Source organism: Cydia fagiglandana, chromosome 10 (assembly GCF_963556715.1).
Source record: "Cydia fagiglandana chromosome 10, ilCydFagi1.1, whole genome shotgun sequence".
In the NCBI taxonomy this organism is placed as follows: domain Eukaryota; kingdom Metazoa; phylum Arthropoda; class Insecta; order Lepidoptera; family Tortricidae; genus Cydia; species Cydia fagiglandana.
This window is the reverse complement of record NC_085941.1, coordinates 16,037,361-16,052,008: the sequence shown is the minus strand read 5'-3', so window position 1 is coordinate 16,052,008 and position 14,648 is coordinate 16,037,361. Positions and strand designations below refer to the sequence as shown.

General features: G+C 39.7%; 1 protein-coding gene across 1 annotated transcript; it reads left to right on the top strand.

Annotated features, from left to right (window-relative positions):
• Nucleotides 1-1,343: 1,343 nt before the first annotated feature.
• On the top strand, nt 1,344-2,901 carry LOC134667943 (leucine-rich repeat-containing protein 1-like). Its single transcript, XM_063525364.1, has 2 exons — nt 1,344-1,472; nt 1,907-2,901. Exons 1-2 carry the CDS (start codon nt 1,469-1,471, stop codon nt 2,743-2,745), a joined length of 843 nt encoding a protein of 280 aa, XP_063381434.1. The 5' UTR covers nt 1,344-1,468; the 3' UTR covers nt 2,746-2,901.
• The last annotated feature ends 11,747 nt before the right edge of the window (nt 2,902-14,648 follow it).

Genomic DNA, 14,648 nt, shown 5'->3' with positions numbered 1-14,648 from the left:
AAAATGAGTCTAAAAGAATATTGCAACAAAATTTTAGAAAATAGAAAACAAGGCCGACTAAAAAAACGAGGCCAAGCCATGATTTTAATATCAGCAGGTTTTGAAATCACAACACGTTTTTTGTAGGATGTTGGAGATATATTTTATAAATAGAGAATAACCCCCTTATTCATAAAACTTTACGAGCCTGATTTAGTTAAATTATGTTTTGTCCCTTTCTTACAAATACATAAGTCAAAATGACAGATAAAGACAACAATTATTAGCTAATTGAGGTTTGTAGCGCGTTTATGAATAAAGGGGTAAGTAGGTACTTGATGAACGATGACACCTGGTGGTCTGACAGTTTTTGAAGTGTCAGCGGCCAGTATCAGTGCCACTCCGAAATGAGTTTGAGAGCATAATTTTAGCTTACAGTAAAAGATTTGATACTAATCATAGCAATATAAAGGATGACTCACGTTAGACTGGGCCGTGTCCGGGCCGGACACTTAAGTTTCAAGATGACATGTACTGGTACCGCGTCGAGCACCAGTACCATCGCGTTAATTACCAGTGGGGAGCAAAATAGGCACATTTCACGGTATGTATTCGGTGCTTCCGTTTCCATATATCCATGGTTAGGGTTAGGATAAACACGCCATGTGCCTGTCAGCTGTCTCAGTTAATCCAGGTTTTAAATTAGCGCGGGGCAGCCCTGGTCATGACATGCACACCGACTGAAAACTTTTCCACTGTTTTAGTTAGGGTAGGTATTTCCTTTTGAATCTTCAGATAGGTATCAATTTACAACATGATCATAGGTACCAAAAGTTAAGAAATTCAAAATTACCGCCGTTTTTTAGAATTTTGACTAAGGACGTAAGGACTGATATTTAAGCGGCCTTTTAGATCCTGAGTTATCAATTTTTGCTATTCAGTTACTCTGAACGAATAAATTGATATGAGCTACACGTGTGAAGTCTAAATGCGAACAAATTGAGTTTAATTTGTAAATTTAGCTATCACGCTCGCAGCGTCGCCTCCTCGAGTCACAATCACGGGCAACCTCTGAAGGCCTACCGCATCTCTGTCGCACTTGTAAACTCATACTTAAGTGTGACAGGGAGGCAACACGTCGAACGTGGTTCTCGGTAGGCCCTCTGGATCAGCAGGAACACCTTCGAACCAGAAATGACTTACCTGAGTGGGTCATTCACTGCGACAGTTACCTTAGTATGATTCCCGAGACCTTAAAGTCGAATAACAAATTAGTCTATTCACTTGTGACTGGGGTCCAACACAAAAATAACTAACGTGACAAGGTCCAGTTCAATCAATTCATAACAACTTTATTCTCCATTTGCTTGCGGTCTAGTGAAGACGTGCCTCGAAGTACTCGCCTTGTTGTTGCGAGTATTAATATTTTATTTAATAACTATAATATTTTGTTCTACAATTAGGTTTCGTTCCAGCGAACAAATTAGCCATGGGTGAGTACTTAACTACAATAGAGCTTAAATAAGCGTACTCAGTGTAATTTTCTTAGGGTATTATATTTAACTTTGGAATATCAACAAAATAAATATCATAAAGCTCCAAGAAAGGATTTATCGAAACAATTAAAGGGGTGAAATTGGGGTTGAAATGACACGACTTTACACGTCCCGGCCGGAGTCGTGATTACTATAAAATGGTTTCGTTGACCAGATACTTGAAAACCACGTATCATATACGATCCAACTGTAGGTATGTCTTCAATCATGATCAATGTGTATAGTCTTCAAATTATACGTGGCGCAATTTTTTGACTATTTATGATTGTTATGAATGTGTTGGTAAAAAAAAGTTTTTTTTCTCCGCTATAATATCGCGTTCTGACTAGCATCTCTCCTGTATTTGAACAAAGATTGCCCCTTCTTTCCAGGACCGTTGACATCACTGCTGCTGCTCGCTGCGCTGATCACCTCACAAGCCAATGCTGCCACTTGGACTCAATGCAGATATTCATACGGTGAAGAAAATATACCACGAGGGTCATCAAACGACTATATCGATTTTTTACACCTGGACAGATGCAGCATAAACAACCTAACGGAACAGGATTTTATTGGTCTCCCTAATTTAGGTATGATTCGGATAAGTCACAATGATATACCTTACCTGGACCCGGCCGTGTTTCGTGGTGTTATTCGAGTGAAGACCCTACATTTAGAAGGAAACAATCTTCAAACAATGCCAGTGTTCGGAGCACATTCAGTGCTCCCAAACTTAACATCCCTGCACGTTACTGGTAATGAAATAACTAAATTAGACGACCCAAGAACTTTCTCTTCAACAAAACAGTTGGAATTTCTCATCATCAACGATAATAAAATTGAGTTTATACACCCAGACATGTTTGCTGGTTTGACGAAATTGAAATATTTATACCTGAATCGTAACAAATTAACTTACGTGGACGATAAAGTGTTTGCTTTAACATCGTTGAAAAGTTTAACGACTATATCAATCAGAGACAATTTGCTGGAGTCAGTGGCGCCGGGAGCGTTCCGAAACACTCAGCTACAAGAGTTGTATTTACAAGGAAACAGGCTCACACATCTGCCTGAGGATTTCTTCGCCACCGACGGAGCGCGGTTGACATGGTTCTGCTATCACCAGAACCCTTGGCGATGCGCGTACTTGGACAAGATCGTGGCAAGGAAAAACGAAGTGGATCTGAAATGTGTTTACTTTGGAGTAAAGCCGGTATGCTCGTCATAATTATTGACATATATGTATATCTGAAACGTGGTCAGAAAGATAGGTTTTTAAAGAAGTGTTCATGTATAAAATGTTTTCAATGCCGCAAGTTTTAAATGCATTTTAAATTCAGTTTGCGACTTTTTAAATTAAATAAATTTGATAATTAGTAATAAAGCAATATTGATTATTTTATCTCTCGAAATTAGAAATGTTGCAAAAAGTCAAACTCACTAATGTTTCCTCTATGTTTCGCCTTTAGTTCCATTTCACATATTTAATATTTCAATTTCATGTAGCACGTAGTTATATCAAAAATTTGAAATCAACTACTCATATTCTAATTAAAATACCTAAATATGAACCCTTTCATTTTGTGATGTATTAAATACTCCAAATTCGGCTTTTACAAGGGTCTTCATACTCAGATCTCTATCCTAAGTACAGTCACAGTTGCCAGTACAAATGGACTGCTTAATTACTACGCCAAGAGCCACATATTGGAGGGTTATGGCCAATTATAAAGTTTACACCCCCCACCATAAGTAGACCTGCGGGTCCATTACTAGCCAATAATAAAGCTCAAAGAAGGGAGTTCAATATAATCTGGACACAGTCACCCTCGCTGGTCCAAAACTAAATCTCAAAGTTTGGCAAACTGTGTCCGTTAGGTGTTACCATTTTGTTAGGCGTGAAAAGTCTGCATTGTTTAAGTATCTAATTTTAGTTTCCTGTGTTTCATATTAAGGTTTACAGGGTAATGAAATAAGATGTCGTTTAAAACGCTTTGGGGCAAACTAGTTAACTTTTTTATTGGCAATGTACATATCCTACAAGATACTTTATGTATTTTTTGTAAAGCATTTCCTTTTTCACAAGTTTATTTATTTGCCAAGAAAATAATTAAAATATCAACAAGAGTACCGTAAATTGAATGTTGGTGAAATTTAAGACGTTATTTAACTACGTACTAGGTACTATAGTACCCCGTAAACCTGATTAACTTTGCGTATGATAAAATTGCAAACTTCAAACAAATTATAGTCATAGTATTTATTACAATTATAATTATATTTTATACAGAGGGTGGATAATTAAGCTTAAACTGTGACATGTGTGGAAGCTTTGTTCAAATATTCTCTAACTCCACTCCTCAAGACCGATTCAAACTTTAAGTTACGTCAATTGTGTCGCTTAGCTTCAAACTCGGGTAAATCCATTCGACCCTCAGCAAATATCTACCCTATTACCTTTTCCTAATGCAAACAATGCAGATGGCCGAAGATCGAGAGGCCTGGAGAGCAGTGGTAGGAAGAATAACCCATAGGAGTCACGTCCCTCAGACATGAGGTCACGACCACGAAGAAGAAGAATGCCAAAATTGATGGATTTACCCGAGTTTGAAGTTAAGCGACTCAATTAATAGATCTAGAAACGATATGGATTAGATCTTAGGTCAGTGTCAAATGTAACGTTTCTTCAAACAAAAACGTCATTTTATACCCTGACTGACACATCTAATCCACAGCGTTTCTAGATCTATTAACTGACGTAACTTACTTAATTAAGTTCGAATCGAACAGCAAGTTAAAAATGTTATTTTCTAAATTATTATCATTTAAACTTCCTCGTGTAAAAGATGCGGCCTTGACAAGGAAGCCGATTGCGTACCGCTGGCGAGGAAACGAAATTCAGCCGGTTTATGTTGATCAGACCTTTCCGTGACCTTTGGAAACTCAGTCAGCCGTTTAGAGTTATTTTTAAATACGTCAAATGTATATCCCGAATTTCGGTGGCAGATATTGACTAGTGATTTGAAAATACTTTTCAGTCGTGTACGGGAAGGGTTATTTATGGTTAGCAGTCTATACCTATTCGTATGTGGGTACCTATACGTAAATATGTTGGTTGAGTCGGACCAAACTAACTACATAATTACTAATTTGCAGTGCCAAAGTGTGGAATGCCATCATAACCGTCAAATTCTTATAAAAATACCTACGTATGACGTTTATAGTGGCACCACATTTTAGTCACTTGAAAGTTAGTGCCGAGTTAGCTTGATCGTAATCATCATAAATGTTTGTCAAAATTATTAAGCCATTTTGCTTGTATTTTAATAATATATCTTTTAACAAAGAAAGGAATAAACAAACATAATAAAACTTACAAAACTAAAGATAAAAAATTTGCCCCAGGTCGCCGTCAACGGGCAAGGTGCCCAGAAGGCTGGCCGTATTTCCCCGTTGTATAGCGATGCTAATACGCTGGGCGAAATAGTGGCCAGCCCTCTGGTCACCAGAAGCCTCTATTAAGCGCGCCGACAAGTCTTTGTACAGTCGACGCGCACTTGGCCCCCACGGCCCCAAAGTCTCGACACCAAACGCCGCAAATATGTAGCTGCTTCCCAGAGCGGCATATTTGCGGCGCTTGAGGCTTTCGGCTGAGGAAGCCGCAGCGCCAGCAGAATCTTTGGTGCTTGGAACATGGGACGGTGCCAGGGTATCAACGCAAGTAGCGTCCCAAACTAGCGGCCGACCCATGCTCCAAGGCACCAGTGTCATTCCGTCGGGTCTCTTGCCGTCATCCCTGGCCAGACCGCTGGGCTCGAGGACTGCAGGTACTTTGGCACTAACAAGAGCCCGACGGAGGACATCATTTATACTGGCATGGCGGGGGATCCTGCCAGCGCTTCGAGCACATTCGCTCCTTTTGCTTGTATGAGTTGTCAGGAGATTTATTTTTATGTTGTTGTGACATAAGCTATTTTTTAATATCCCTTTTTTAATCAGATGGTTCGAAGTCTCAAGCTTCAGGTCTCCCCCTAAAGGGTGTCTCACGCTAGACCGGGCCGGGGCCAGGCCGGAGCTTCCGGCGCTTCGTTTTATGTGGAAAGCACCACGTGATCACTGACCAGCCGTTATAGAAAATTACTTGTCGGACGCCTCGGCCCGGGTACGGCCTGGTCTAGTGTGAATCATCCTTAAATATTAATATATTATTATCTGTGTATAACTTGTATATATTAGTGACAATCGGCTCGATTCGGAAAATGAATTAGATTTCTACTAGACTTCAACAAGTTACGATATGGATAATTTAAAGATATTTATAAGATAGATATGTCAAATTTGACGTTTTCGCGATTCTGGAGGTCCTCTTGAACGATTTCGACAAGTTATGACTTAGATATCCAAGTCACATCTAGTCGATATCTAATGTAGATCTAGTTGATCTCTAAATCGTCTCTAGATCTTGTGATTATCTCGAAATCCAAATAGGCCTGATAATCTAACCGAGTAGCGGTATTGTTTAATATTACATATTACTTAGAGACAGACTAATAAGGGTAATATTAATAAAGTTCCTTACAAGTTGTTATTGTCCCGATTCCTATATCGAGTATTATATTACTCCCTTAAAGTGGGTTATTACAGGATAATATCGAAGGTATTTTGACTATTTTGTGACAGGTGTACGTACATACTACTTATAGTTAGCCATCTCACTTATTATTTTATGAAGTGCGCATTGCTAGCAGGTTTGATATTTATTTATTTTATTTTATTTGTCTGGGAAATTTAAACAGCTAGAGTAACTTGTTGGCTAATAACATTATTGCGATATATGATGAATGTATGATGTCTTCAAATATGTTTTCCGGATTTCTGGACCGCGGTGATCATGGAATATCTTTTAAACGATGCTAATTATTTAACGGGTGTATTCCCATTTGTTCCCACTCCACGTGACCCCCGCCATACATGAGGCTGAGACAGGTGGGAATGATTCATATGAAAGCATTCCCATGTGTGCCGGGAGCCGGCAGGGACAAATGGGAATGGTAAAATACATATTGAAAAATTGAATATTCCTTCGCAATATTCTTGTTGAGTTAGCGTTAGAATTTTAAGGAAGTTGCTTTATTAACTTTTAAAAGACATTTAAACGCTTTTTCTAGTACGGTAAGAACCTTCTAAAAAAAGGAAAAGTTTTAACAAACCATCATTTACCCCCATTTAACCCTATTAAATGTATAGCAAGTTAATTACATCAAACTATATTAAATTTTCATTAATTGGCACCTATCCCCGATTCGTTCATTACGCCATACCTTACCCCCATAAACAATCCAGGCCCATAACTAGTTGGAAACTTAGTGAAATACGATCAATTAAAACTGGGTGTGTTCCCAATCTGACCCGCGCCGGGCGCTCCTGTTCCCATTGCTCTCTGAACGCGGGCGTGTTGATTACCCGAAAAACGTGGAACCGGCATTGGTTACGAGCCAAGTGGGTCAAGCACATTTCAGAAAGAAGAATAAGGTCTCTTCTGTAGACTATACAATAAAAGTTAACAACTGGGGTACATAAATATATATCAGGTCTATCAACTGCCAAAATATCCACCAGGCGGGCGCTTCGATCGTGTACGCACACGTATAAGTAAATACTTAAGATACACGTCCGGTTTTCTACTAAAACAACTGTCGGCGCGATTCGGGAAATGAGGTAGAGATTCATTAGATATGAAGTACTTAGTAAAGATATTTGACGTTCCACGGCAAAAGGTACAATTGCCCCGGCTGAATATTGGAGCGGCGTTAACAATAGCGTAAGCGCTAGCCGCCATAAGGTACCTTTTGCCGTGGAACGTCACATATCTTTCCTATTTCATATCTAGTGAATCTCTAATTCATTTCCATAATCGCGCCGGGTTTTCGATCTGTTGAAGATGCGAGAACAAGAAATATTGTTAAAAGTATACTTCCCTAATCTTAAAAGTTATCAAAAAGAGATAATAGAGAGATAGATGTACCTTCTTACAACATATAGACTTTTACAAATACTTTTTAACAGCAAACTGTAGAGATATATCTCTTGGAAAAGTATTCCCGGGTGACTGTACATCTCTACCTGTGAACTACGCTATTATTCGGCCATGAGGCCGGACCTCGAGGCCATGTCACATTGGTTTTACCTACGATAACTACAAGCCCGCGCTCGCGCAGCCATTAGAGATGCATGGCCGCCGTTATTTACACTAAAGTCTCCGGGGAAATTTCGCCGTCCACATTTGGAAACTGGATTCCATGAATGCCGGGATTTTGATTCTTTCCATAATTAATGGTATTTGTTTGACAAATATCGCACTTTATTTGCGAAGTTAAAATAAATGGAAGGGTTTTTAAACCAATGTAGCCTTCTAAAGCAAAAATATGCCTGTCTAGCGAATGTTTTTCATAAAGGATTGTATTTATTATAATACTGACTATATTAATCACTTCAAATTTCATATTAAAGGAATAATTCTCCATGTTCTATTTATACTTGCTTGCTGTTTCACTGGACATCTCGAAGGCCTTTGACAGGGTTTGGCACGCAAGTCTCCTTAGCAAGCTTCCTGCTTACGGCATCCCTGCTGATTTTTGTAGCTGGCTATCTGATTTCTTGAGTGAACGGTCGATCAGAGTAGTTATTGATGGCTGCTCTTCGGACCTCATGGCCATTGACGCCGGTGTTCCTCAGGGGTCTGTTCTCTCCGCAACCCTTTTCCTGCTCCACATTAACGACATGCTGCAACCCAGCATTGTAGGTTATGCAGATGACAGTACGGTTGTTGAGAGATATTTGGCTAGTGCAGGGGACAGCAGGGAGGATATACGTTCACAGAGTGAGGCCATGGTTGAGCGAATGAACTTGACCCTTAGTCTCGTTTCCCAGTGGGGTGATGACAATCTGGTCACGTTCAATGCCTCCAAAACGCAGGCGTGTCTATTTTCCGCTAAACGGAGTCCATTCGACCTGACTCCTTCTTTCCGGGGTGCATCTGTACCTATTGCCGACAGCCTGGAACTCCTCGGCATGGAGCTGAGTTCAGTCCTCGGCTTCGGCAGCTTCATTGAGTCTAAAGCACAAACTGCGGCCAGAAAGCTGGGCGTCCTAAATAAGGTGAAGCGATACTTCACACCTGGACAGCTTCTAACACTTTACAAAGCTCAAGTCCGGTCGTGTATGGAGTATTGCAGCCACCTGTGGGATGGCTCAGCTAAATACCAACTCGCCGCTTTGGACTCAGTGGAGCGCAGAGCCAGGAGGATGATTGGCGACAAGAAGCCAACGGCTAAGCTTCAGACTTTGGCCCATCGGCGGAAAGTCGCCAGCCTGTCGGTATTCTACAGGTTGCACTTCGGGGAGTGTGCCCAAGAGCTACACGAGCTCATTCCACCGTCCCCATTCTACCATCGGACTTTTAGACGCACGGCCGGTTTCCATCCTTACTTGGTAGATATTCCGCCAATTCGCACTAAGCGCTTTGCTTCTACTTTCCTTATGCGCACTGCCAAGGAATGGAATTCCTTGCCGGCGTCTATATTTCCGTGCTCTTATAACCCGGCAACCTTCAAATCAAGAGTGAACAGGCACCTTCTGGGCGAGCTCGCTCCATCGTAGGCCACGTCTACGCCTCGGCTAGTCTGTGGCCATGAGTAAACCCATGCATAATAAAAAAAAAAAAAATACTTGATAAAAAATAATTTTCAGTCACATACATCAAATCGATCAAACGGTTTTGTCAGACAAAAATTCTTTCAATTGCCTTCAATCACGTAAATGCGCTTAACGATCGTTTAAGTTTAAAGCTAGGGTACCTATACATTTTTAATAATTATAAAAGTTGTGCCAAAAAAAACTGCACTTTTTAAAAATTTATAAAAATGATACCTTTAATATTATTCTCTATTAAATTTTTCAGCTTAACAACAATTTAATGTTATAAATTTTTTAACAAATTACATACGAGAATATCTATATAAAATAACTTATTAAAATAAACTAAAACTACAAACAAAATAAAATTAATACTAAAACTTACCTATAAAATAAAAAACCTAATTATAAAAAGAATACCCCCTCTGTGGCATGGTACCCATGACGCTGGCGGCGTTTCCTCGCTGAACCGCATATCTTGTGTAGTTTTATCTCTGTCAATGTTTCAAAAGTGCAAAAATGTTTGGCCCATCCTGTATTACTTATCGACATATTTTTATCCTTATTAAGTTACCAACAAGTATTACCAGAAATCTGCGGCAATATTTAGCAAAGATATAATTAATTGTATCCCTCCGACTCTTAGTGGATAACTAATAGAATCGGAAAAACTAAAGTTCCCGGCGGACTCACCGATTGATCGCTCGTTATGGCGCGAGTGATGAGCGAAAAGCCCCTTTTGATTTGAATTAATTTGTTATTGATATGTTATAACATGACACGACCAGCGCCGTCTTATGGCTCCTCTACACGATGGACCAGCGCCGGCCACTCCAAGGGACGCAGCCATGCGGTAGAATGAGATAGCAATATCACTTGCTCCCTCTAACGCATAAATGCGTCCCTTGGAGTGGCCGGCGCTGGCTCATCGTGTAGAGGAGCCATTAAACTATGTTGGAGCCCTTGGGCACATAAGAAATTGGGGCCCTTTTGGAAAGTAAAGAAAGCGAATTAAACTAACATTTTCCTACTATGATTTTCTATTTATTATGGGTAATCAAATATACTGTCTGTCCTTCGGGGCCCTCTGAGAATGGGGGCCCTGGGCACGGGCCTCGTGTGCACTTATGGTCAAAACGGTACTGCCGGCCTAGCCAAGGTTACAATCGCTAACGAAACGCATACGCATTCGATAACGAAAAGCATTACGTCTCTCTATCACTCTTCCATATTAGTGTGACAGTGACAGTTGCGTTTCGATCGCTACGGAGCGTAAGCGATTGGCATCTTGGCTACGCGGCCTGGACACGACTCGCAGTGCATATCGCGCTATAAAGTACCTAAGTTGAGATTTTAAACTTCAAATAGCTCCCCAAAATTATTAACATACATACAATTAAAATTAAAGAGGCGTGGTTGTATGTATATGTATGTAATTACAATTAAGAACAGCAATGATTTTTTTTAAGATGTGAGGTAATCCATTTTATTGTACTCTAAAAACATGAAAAATGAGGAAATAAATGTGGTGAGTGCACTCGTTTCTTCTTCTTTACATCGATATGATATTTAATGACTTTTAACTACTACTGGACCCCTATTCGACAAGCGACGTTTGACGTATCGTGTTGATCTCCCGTTGATGTGGGAAAAATCATAAGTTCTCGAATACGTACAATGTCAAAATTTGACATTAACAATCCACAGTTAGGGTGACAAGCAAACCAAACCTAACCACCCTTAGTTTAGAGTTGAGTTTCGATTGTACCAAATGATATTATCCACCGTTGATGGAATCAACACTCAGTATGCAATAAAATCAACTGTTGATTTGACGTGGATGCGAAATCTGACAATTGTACATATCGAATTTGGCCCCTGTAGTCAAAGAGTCTCCTTGCTAGTAAAATAAATTAATACCCAAATTAAGTAAGTCTTGTCAGGGCATGCTTTTATTTCCATACCCAAAACATATTTTACAACAATTAATATTTCCCACCAATTAGGCTCCCGCGCGACCCTTGCGCCCTGGCACCAGATTGTTACAAACTATTCAGTTTACTGAAATCAGGAACTTTGATTTGAGAAGTTCACTTCACTGTTTATTGGCGATTGTTGGACTGGAGTAAAGGATCGAATTGATTTAGTGAACTAGGCAGGTAAAGGATCCTTTTATAGTTGCGGCTCAAATGAGAAATTGTTGGCTATATTGACGTTAGGGAGTGGTTTTAATAAGTTCTTCAATGCTTTGTTTAGACTTTAGAGCAGCGGTCGGCAACCTGTGGCCCGCAAAGTACGGCCCGCGTCACCTCTGTTAACTAATATGTGGCCCTTGGCTGCTAAAAGGTTGCCGACCGCTGCTTTAGAGGAACAGAGCTTGGTGAGTAAAAGGCACCGTTGACTGATATACTTAGACTAATTTATTCCATCATAACTAAGCGTTTTATACATCTCTAATCTGCGGCGTTACAGACATTATCTTAACCTTTTCGACGCCGTGTCAAACGAAAAGCTGTCTCTCAGACGCCACGTCACCGAAGTGTCAAAACTGAAATTGAACTTTATGCATATGCACCTAGGTCTATGTTGCTCTGTGGTCGATGACCGATTAATACGTCTTTGGCGTTGGACCCGCGGTGCGTATATATATATCGGTCATTGGCGTCCAAAAGGTTAAGTGACTTAGCGCGTGCTCCAACCCTATACTAAGTTATCGACACGCGCTGATTATATTTTGCTAACTGAATTTATAAATTTCATAGTTGTTTGAAATGGAAGACGTCTCTAGAAATGTCAAAAATAGGGGAACATACATAAAATAACTAATATACCATTTTTTTTTATTTAATTTAAAAACGCCCTACGCTATATGCCAACAGTGTCCATTGTATGCCAAAATTGCTTTACAATTACAACATTTGTCTTCACACTGCTGGACCGGCTTCTATGAAAGATTTCACATAATAAAACCGCATCAAAATTGGCCCATCCCTTGCAGTAACAACCCTCTTTTTGCGCTGGGAGTTAAAAAACAAAAATACTCCTAGGGTCCTCCTTTAAAGCCTGTTTAGAAAGGTAAGCCATGTAATGATCAGAAATAGATAATTTATTTTTAAATACAAAAATATGAAGAGCAAACCGATACTGTACGTAGCTAAAACTGAATATACCGATACAAAGTTTAAGCGCATACATTTTTGATGGTCGATATCAAAATGTGCGAGTTGCCGATCAAATCGATAAAGTTAAATTAGTTCACTTAAACTTTTTGCAATATCTGCTGTATTTGAACCAAAATATAAAATACACATATTAAGTTTTTAAATTCAAAGCATGAAACATCATTAAAGCTGCAGATTTTTATAAAAGCTCCGACTTTATAAGCACTGCGTCTGGACAAACTTTAAGGCGCACAAAACGTACTAGACGAGGCGAAGGTCCTTGGCCAAGCCCGCAGGGCTGTCACAATCGTCCTTGAATCGTATTTTAAATGAAATAAAAACCGGGTAAGTGCGAGTCGGACTCGCGCACGAAGGGTTCCGTACCATAAAGCAAAAAAAAACGGAAAAAATGCAAAAAGAAAACGGTCACCCATCCAAGTACTGACCACGCCCGACGTTGCTTAAGTTTGGTCAAAAATCACGTTTGCTGTATGGGAGCCCCACTTAAATCTTTATTTTATTCTGTTTTTAGTATTTGTTGTTATAGCGGCAGAAATACATCATCTGTGAAAATTTCAACTGTCTAGCTACCACGGTTCGTGAGATACAGCCTGGTGACAGACGGACGGACGGACGGACAGCGAAGTCTTAGTAATAGGGTCCCGTTTTACCCTTTGGGTACGGAACCCTAAAAAGTAATAGAAAAGTTCAAAATGTAACCCTAGAGTTTTAACAGTTTTCAACATCTAAATTATATTCAAGCCGTCAATAATCCCGGGGGATTTCAAAGTGTCTGAATTTAAATGCTTGGTCAAAATTTTATATAACTAGAATTTAATGATTTTGTACTAACTTGGATGTTTATGTAGGAGTATAAACGGATATTTTTCATATGAATCTGGCGGTCTAAATATTACGATATTATAGATATATATGATTTCTACTTTGTTTAATCGTCCTTAATAAAAGGACGTATATATGTATATACTTTTGTTTTTGTGCTTCTTTTTAGGGTTCCGTACCCAAAGGGTAAAAACGGGACCCTATTACTAAGACTCTGTCTGTCACCAGGCTGTATCTCATGAACCGTGATAGTATGATGATGTATTTCTGTTGCCGCTATAACAACAAATACTAAAAATAAAAATTTGTACGGAACGTTCAATGAATCTAACTTCAGAAGCACCATTCAATGAATTTAACTTCTTTCTGCTGTAGGTATTTCCGGACCGATATGACCTTCAAACCATCAAGAAAAGAGCATACTAACATACGGTAACATCGGTTGCGGGTATCCATGGGCGACGCTAATCACCTACCACGATTAGTCTGCGCTTTTCCCTCCTATTATATAATAATCGTGGTCGAGTGGAGACCACGGACTAGCAAGCGCAGCGTAGGAAGTCCACTCACAAGATGGACGAACGACCTTGTTAAGGCCGCCGGAAGACGCTGGATGCTGGTCGCTTCCAACCGGTACGAATGGAGGTCCAAGGGGGAGGCCTATGTTCAGCAGTGGACGTCTTATGGCTAAGATGATGATGATGATGATATAATAATAAAAAAATATTTTGGCAACCCTATAGAAGTACAGTAATGAGCCTTCACGTGTTCTGCCTTTGAAACTAAATATTCCGCTAAGTTGGCGCGTCTAGTACGACGAATAGAACGAATGCAGTCTCGGATTTCTGCCGCTCTCCGTAAAACACACGTTTAAAGTCATTATGAAACTTAACTACGTTCTCTGAACTTGCTTGAAAGGTAGCATTTTGACACTCCACGCTTGTATGAGGCGATGTTTAGTTTGTTTGAGCTTACGTGGAGAAAGAAGTGCTTGCTGCTAAATATGAATTTTTTCACCACACCAGCTCGGAAAGTCTTACTTTGCACTTCAGAAACTGATAGCAAAGTTGCATTTTATTCACATGTGAGGCAAAGTAATCAAATGCAAATTCTGAGTTGTTTTCTCATGTTTGCTGGTAGAATTGACTTTTAAATGATGATTTGGGATGATAAATATTTAATAACATTCATTTGGATTTGATTTAGTTTGATCTTGTCTGATATTTTACATTTAATATTTGCTTCGGGTTGGTGTAGTGAAAAATTTTGTGTTTCACTCGGGGGCAAATTTTGTTTAACCCTCGTGCTTTGAAACCCTCGCAACGCTCAAGATTCCATTTTTCGAACCACTCGCTACGCTCGTGGTTCAATTTTGGAATCTTTCGCTTGCTCGGGTATCAATATTAGGACGAGCGGTTAAACAACAACTTTG